At 34.8% G+C, this 7,839-nt stretch overlaps 1 protein-coding gene across 1 annotated transcript; it reads right to left on the bottom strand.

Moving 5' to 3' along the window:
* Nucleotides 1-3,861: 3,861 nt before the first annotated feature.
* LOC149426878 (uncharacterized) lies at nt 3,862-6,993 on the bottom strand. Its single transcript, XM_089638954.1, has one exon. The coding sequence runs from the start codon at nt 6,888-6,890 to the stop codon at nt 4,038-4,040; it is 2,853 nt and encodes a 950-aa protein (XP_089495080.1). The 5' UTR covers nt 6,891-6,993; the 3' UTR covers nt 3,862-4,037.
* Between the last annotated feature and the right edge of the window lie 846 nt (nt 6,994-7,839).

Below are 7,839 nucleotides of genomic sequence, written 5' to 3'. Positions count from 1 at the left end.
TATAAACACATATCACTCACAAACACACAAGATTATATATTAAATGTATTATTTTATCTTATATTGTAGATTGTATTTAGATTATATTTTCATATTATAAAATGAAGGCCTCAGCACGGGCAAGCCACCCAGTGAGGCCAACATTACTGGAAAACTTTGAAATGTAAAAAAATATTGTACCAAATAAAAAAATTAAAAAAAACCTTTTCATTTTTACCACTATCAACAATGCAATCCCAAAAGTGTTAGTCAAATTATGAAGCTGTAACTAAAACCTGTCCTTTGACACATTTTCAATAAAATTGGACCAAAGGAGCCCATGATATGAAAATATTCCCACAGAGCAGACAGATTCATATCATTACTGCTAATGTATCAATAAAAAAACAACAGAAATAAACACAGAGAGGCAAGAATGAAAACTGCTATTTGTAAATAAGTTTATTTTAAAAAGAAAATAATGAACACATTTACATTACAAGTACAAAAGTACAACAAAATAAATTTTATATTATTACGGCTGTCTGCAGAAGTTTTAGGTAACCTAGTATCTATTATAAACAATACAAAGTAGTATGTACAGGCAAATCATTTTAAAGGGTGCACATTTGGATGTATTTGTTCATACCGATAGTGGTTCAAATTGATTCGCCTGCATTGCGTGCAGTCCTCCTAGTAGTCCTACGATATAGTACACCACTACACAACCAAGAATCTCATAAAAATAACTCCACTGTATTTATATGTGTAACATTATAAAACAGTAAACAGTTACTTCAAGGACAGCTTGAACTTGAAATAAATAACGATCTTGAAATAAGTACTCAAATGAATCTATTCTATGTATGTACTTGAATGATGCATTGAAAAGTCATGGAAGCTTTTTGGCAAACCTCAAGAGATATCTCACCTAGAAACAATACAAAAAAACAATGTTTCTTTCATCCATTTGCATTTTATGTAACATCCTAACATCTTTATTATAGATAAAACATTACATAGGGCAATACCTTATTTTAACACTAATTTAGAGCATGCAAATGAATGTTGTTTTTTTTGCCAAGAATTCATTTAATGGTGGAAATACCTCCATCAAAAAGGGTCTATCAAATGGCATGGAAGACAATTTCATAGGAGATTGTATTTTTATCAATTTTATCAATAAAATTAGGTTGAACAGATTAGATTGTACAAGTGAGTGGATACTGTGGCTGATTATGTATTTCAATGTACATAAAATATAATGAACTATGACTTGAGGAATGAGTAATTGAAATATGATTTATGACACCAATGCTTAACTTCATCAGTTTGATCTAAGCAGCTGTTTTTAATTGATATTAGAGTAGATATAAATACCACATTTCAAATAATCTTAGCCATTGAATATGATATAGTATGGACAAAGATCGTTTGTGTTATTCATAAGCGTTCAAAACATATTAGATATTTATCATAACAGAATGAAAATAAACATTCATATACACAAACTCTCCTTTGAGCCACCATCTTCTCTCAGCAATTATTACAAATATAAACATGGAGTTGTCGCTAGCGTGATGAAATGAACAAATCAAGTTAGATTTTCACTACGGCCAAAGAATTCTGACTTAACGACTGTAAAAATTGTTCATATTTAAAATAGACAAGGGCAAGTCTTCAAAACCTCGAATGTGATGTAGCCGCACCTATCAGGAGGGATAATAATTTATAGAATTCTAAAGATCGCTAAATTTAGTGTAGGTACATTATAACGAATGTTGCCTAAATACTAAGAAATAAAACAATCATTATGTAGATACAAATGTACCAATACAATTCAATTAACATGAAACTAAAACAAGGTAGCAAAGAACCTTGCTAGGTTATCTATCTCCTTGCGAGATAGATACATGATAGGAAGATTTTAAATAACACTAAGGTGGTATTCACAGATGAAATGCGCTGACGACCAAAAGAGAAATGCCGGCATCAGATAGACGAGTGGCTAAGGAACGGCAAAACTGGAGACATTTAAGGGAGGCCTGTCCAAAGCTGGAAGCCAGAAGGCTTATGAGGAAGAACTTACTGTTATAAAATTTATCTGACATGTAAATTATCAAGAAGGAAGTCTTATTATTAAAATTACTCAAGTTGGGGTGTTCCAAACTCTGTCACGTATGATTGATGATCAAATCGAGGATCAGGGCCATTTTGAATTTTTTCATTAAATGCGAATTCTCGCCTGTTTCACCTTTTTATGAAGGTGTGGTCAGTCATCAAGCGTAACAGCACGACTGTTCAAATGTAAAATGTACAAAATAACACTAATGATCGTCAATCAAATGTGACAGATTTGAAACACTCCTACCTAGTTTAGTGCTTCAAATATTTTAAGCCTTAAGACACGTTACACTTTATTATGCGTGCATAATTTGGGCGTGGCATATACATATTATATGTTGGGGTGACACACTACGCTATAATCTTTCTCAGGAGAGGGGGGTCAGATCAATTGGGGAACTGCCGATGAATATCATTTCTTTGTATGGGATCTGTCACTTTGACAGATGACAGCCGCGTAATTACGGCGCTCTGTAAATTGATCTGACACATAATCTTCAAATATCGCCTGGCTAACAGATCGTAGCGCAAATCGTCACCACGCTCACACTTATAAAAAATCATCTTTTTAGGTGTGACAGGTCTGTGTTGGATTGTATGGCGAGCAATACTGAGTTATGTAAAATGCTTTGAACTTATAGTGTAACCTGTCATAAAATAATAATAATAATATTAATGGTTCTGAAGAAAAATGTTGGATGTACAAATATTGTATTTTAGTTTTGCAGTAGAGAGAGCTGTTTGAAGTTTCGTTTCTGCATTTTTACTGTTTTTGAGATCAAGAAATTTTACTGTTTGATATTTTGCATTAACACCTATTTATTTAATTGGAGAAATATATTATCAAAAACAGTAAAACTGCAGAAACAAAACTTTAAACAGCTCTGCTGCAAAACTACAAATTTGCACAACCGACATTGTTCTTCGGGACCGTCGATATGATGAAGTTATTGACATAATTGTAAATTTAATACATCATAATATTATTTATTTCTTATTTCATGAACTCAATAATAATTATTAGTGCCTTTATTTTATTTCTCACTCCATTAGTCACAAATATTTACAAAAACACTTACTTAATAATTATATATAGAAGAAAATTTAAAAATCCAATTTTAACCCGTACGGGCCGGACCCCTGCATTTACAGTGTTGAAGAACTGTGACAATTTATTTATTGGATGATTTGTATAGCGATGATATTTGTATTTGACAATGTATGGGTTCAAAGCACTGCAATTGCAGTGTTAACTTTATGCACTCATTTTGGTTTCGGATATTACATTTACTGGGTTAGAGACAAAAATAAAAATGTCACTTCATCAAATATGGTATTGTCTACCTGTCTGTCAAAAATATATTTTTATTTATTGAAATTTCTCGTCCGCCCCTACCGGTTAAATTGAAAACTTTGTGAGAATGCTGTAACAAACAGTCAACACTTTGTAAAACTATACACACACATGAGTTAATAAACACATTAGGTGGGCAAAGTATGGCTTTATATGTGTATAGTGCCAGGATGATGAGATTATCAATGGTGAAATCAGGAACTACAAATAATGTCACTGTTCCTTTATGTAATTTACAAATTTTACTACCAAATAAACTGTACTTCCTAATTTCACAGCGGGAAATATCTCCGTTAATGGGGTAGGATACATAATAGGCTTGATGCAGAAATTAATTGAAGAAATGTATGATAATAATATTGTACATCATATTATAACATGTAAATAATGTGAAAAAATTTTGAAATTATTAATTTCCATGACTTCCTTGAGAAATTAGTTACATTATACAATAATTACTCATTGATAATTGAATGCAAAACATGTGATGAAAAATGAATCAGGTAAACAAAGTACGATTATCTTACACATTAGTACCTAAATAATATAAGGTTAACAATAATTTTCAAAGCACATGACGTCATTTTTTGGCTTTTTTCTTAATCAACTTTTCCCTAACAGATTTCTTGTTTTTAGATTTCTTCCTGGAGCGTTCATGGCCACTGTCACTTGAATCTGAGGATGAAGACGAATCCTCGGAGCTGGAGGAACTACTATCAGAAGAACTACTAGAAGAACTATCCTTTTTACTGCGTTTCTTCTTGACAACCTTCTTGGAGCGCTTTGATCGTTTGCTTTTCTTCTTCTTTCTATCGGATTCTGAACTGTCCGAGGAATCGTCACTACTATCGGAGCTTTCTGATGATGATGAACTAGAAGAACTGGATGAGGAATCTTTCTTCTTTTTTGGGGCACTTCTCTTTTTCTTAGCAGACTTTTTAGATTTCGATGTACCTTCACTGTCATCTGAAGAATTCTTGGGTTGTTTATTTTTATTGATTTTTTTTTCTTTGTCATTTGACGTCTTTTTCTTCTTTTTCGCTGGTTCATCTTTATGAACAACTTCATCGTCTTCGGAACTATCTTTTCTCTTTTTATTTGAAAGATTTTTGTTATTATCTATTTCAGATGATTGAGCATCATAGTGAGATGCCTTCCTTGAATGTCGCACAGAATCAAGTGATTTTTCTATGGCACAATCTGAAGCAACGTTATTTGACTCTTTGGATCGTTGAGTGCTGTTCGATGATTCCTTTTTATCTTGTTTAGAAGAGTTACCTCTATAGTTGTTTTCATTCGCTTTAGAATAATGGGAATCTTTAACTTCTCTACTAGATCTATCATTTTTGGATCCATTTATGTCAAGTGAAGCTTCATGAGACGCGGCTTTTCTGTAGTCTGAACTCCTATGACTTTTAATTTCTGAGTTTTGAGGTGTTTCCCTTTTCCTATTGGGAGACCTCTCTTTCTCTCTTGTTCTATCGGGAGTTCTTTCCTGTTTTCTAGATTTAACAGGAGAATTTTTACGATCTCTATTTCGATCTGAAGATATTTCTTGTTCTTTTTGTCTATACGATGATCTATCACTATCTCTAGATTTATCAGGATCTTGTCTATTGGATCTATCTCCATCTCTAGATTTATCGGGATCTTGTCTATTGAATCTATCACCATCTCTAGATTTATCGGGATCTTGTCTATTGGATCTATCACCATCTCTAGATTTATCGGGATCCTGTCTATTGGATCTATCACCATCTCTAGATTTATCGGGATCCTGTCTATTGGATCTATCACCATCTCTAGATTTATCAGGATCTTGCCTATTAGATCTATCACCATCTCTAGACTTATCGGGATCTTGTTTGTTGAATCTATCAGCATTTCTGTCTATATTTCTAGATCTTCCAGAGTCTTGTACCCTGATTCTATCAGAATTAACTTCCCTGGATAACTTATCAGAATCTCGTCCCCTAATCCTGTCTTCTTCTCGAGGTCTGTCAGCATCCCGTCCTTTGGATCTTGCGGGTTCTCGTCCCCTGGATTTACCGGGAGTCTGCTCTCGTTCTCTAGGCCTTGCGGGACTTCTTTCTCGTTCTCTCGGTCTATCTGTTTTTTTTGCAGTACAGGATGAGGTATTTGTTTCCCTCGATCGACGTCTTTCCATTCTTGGTTCTTCAAACTTACTATTTTCGTCATATGAATGATTTGCATTATGTGTATCTCTATCTCGATTATTTCTTGAATCATGATGATTTTGTCTATCGTTGGAATGTGTGTCATTTCTTCTGTAATTCTCTCGTTTTTCTTCCACGCCCCCTCTTCGTTGTTGGTGTCCATCATTGTTTTTATGATCACGAATATGGTTATCATTATTAAATGCTTTCTTAGGAAAATGGTTGTCACTATTCCTCATGTTACCATCGCCGTCGGAGATAATGACTCCTCTTCCTTTACCTTGCCATTTAATTTTAGATACAGACTGAGAGAAATCAACATGTATCCTTCTGTCATCTATGAGAACATTATCCATCTTGAAATAGGCATCTTCACATGCCTTTTTATTGTCAAACTCAATAAAGGCATATTGCAAAGAGTCTCCGCTCTTTTTGTCTCTAATAACTTCACAGCAAACTATTTTACCAAAGCGACTGAAGATAATCTCTAAATCGTCATCCGTCGTGACTGGATTCAATTTACAGACGAATAAGACATTTTCAGGCGGAGCCATTTCAGCATCGGGAAGGTCACCCACAATCTCCAAAATGGTTGCTCTCGCTTTTGCTTCCTTTTCTTGAATCATTTCGGCAACTTCTTGTTCACTTTTTCCTAAAGTTTCATCCAATTCTTCATCGGGAGCAATTCGACCCCCCGTTAGTCTTTCAGCTGATGGTGAAGGGGACCTGGACGGCTCTCTCAAGCCTTTCGGATCACTGAAGGGATCCTCCAAGACAACTGTATGCGTGATACGAACATCTTGGTATGGCCGGTGGCCGCCATCGCAGATAGTTTCATTCATTTGCCGGAGCACATCATGCCCTTCCGTCACTGCTCCGATCACACAATGCTGTGCGTCGAGAGAGTTCAAATCAGAGGCCAGAGTGAAAAAGAACTGTGAGCCTATCATACCTTCTTCGGTCGCCACCATCGATAGTAATCCGGGTTCAGTATGTTTAATTCTGGGCATCTTTTCGCCCTCGAAGTACCGCTTGTCAGGCCCGTCCACAACGCCCCAAATGGATTGTCCACCGGTTCCTTCTCCAGTTGGATCTCCGGTTTGAGCGATGAATCCATGTTGAACGGTATGAAATAAATTAAAATTGTAATATTTCAGTTTACAAAGCTTTAGAAAGTTTAGACACGTCAGAGGCCGTTGTTCGGTGAAAAGGTCCACCGTCACATCACCGAGGGTAGTTTCAATCACCACAGCCATCGTGGGGTTATAATAATTAGAAGCACAAACAAATTAAAATCAACTGAACATGTTTATAATATTTCGTTACGTTTTGACACAAAGCTACAACATAACCTAACCTCAATAGATATTGGGCAGATTGCTTGGTAACCGAGGAAAGCAAAGGTGCGCTGAGCCTCTGGTGAGCGGTAGAAGAAACTAATAACAATACCGCAGTACTAAAATATTGACATCCTTGATCCTGCCAAAAAATTTATAATATGAAAAGGTTTGATTCATTGTCATGAGATGCATTCCTATTAATTAGTTGGGCATTATGTCAATAGATGTCAATGTACTATATTAAATTTAAAAATAATTATAAATTATCTAAATACAATATGAATGACTTTGCCATAAAGGCATTATTGACCGAAAATAATAAAAATTGTTTAATTACAAAAATTATAAGTGGACAATTTTATCACTCATATTCCGTGAACCAGGATTAGTGTAACTTAAAAAAATGAGCACCATCTGTGGGTTTTCAAAACAAGCAACAATCGAATTTTGACAGTCTGTTTGTGCGCTTCGTTTTTCTAAACTACGCTACGGATTTAGATAGGGTTTTCACAATCCTTTATAGAATTTCTTCCAGAAGGTTTATAAATATAATTCATGTAAATTATATTTATAGAAAGTAGAGAAATTCGATGTTTTGTAATCAAGTCGTAAAAAAAGTATTTTCGGGCGCTTACATTGCTAACGCTGGATAAACCTTAAAAGATACAGCAAAAAATGTACTAAGGAATAGTATATCTTTAACAGGCCTACAGAAAAGTCTGCGATGGTACCTATATGTCTATCTCCTAAGAATAACCCCCAGTAACGCCGGGTACACGTCAGCTAATACATAATATAATAAGACAGGGTTTACCTGCAACTTCCGTAGGATCTCCTCCCTATATAATAGGTCAACCCTATTTAA

Source organism: Hesperophylax consimilis, chromosome 1 (assembly GCF_061612785.1).
Source record: "Hesperophylax consimilis isolate HC1 chromosome 1, BYU_Hcon_1.0, whole genome shotgun sequence".
Classification (NCBI taxonomy): domain Eukaryota; kingdom Metazoa; phylum Arthropoda; class Insecta; order Trichoptera; family Limnephilidae; genus Hesperophylax; species Hesperophylax consimilis.
This window is presented reverse-complemented; position numbering and strand designations above follow the sequence as displayed.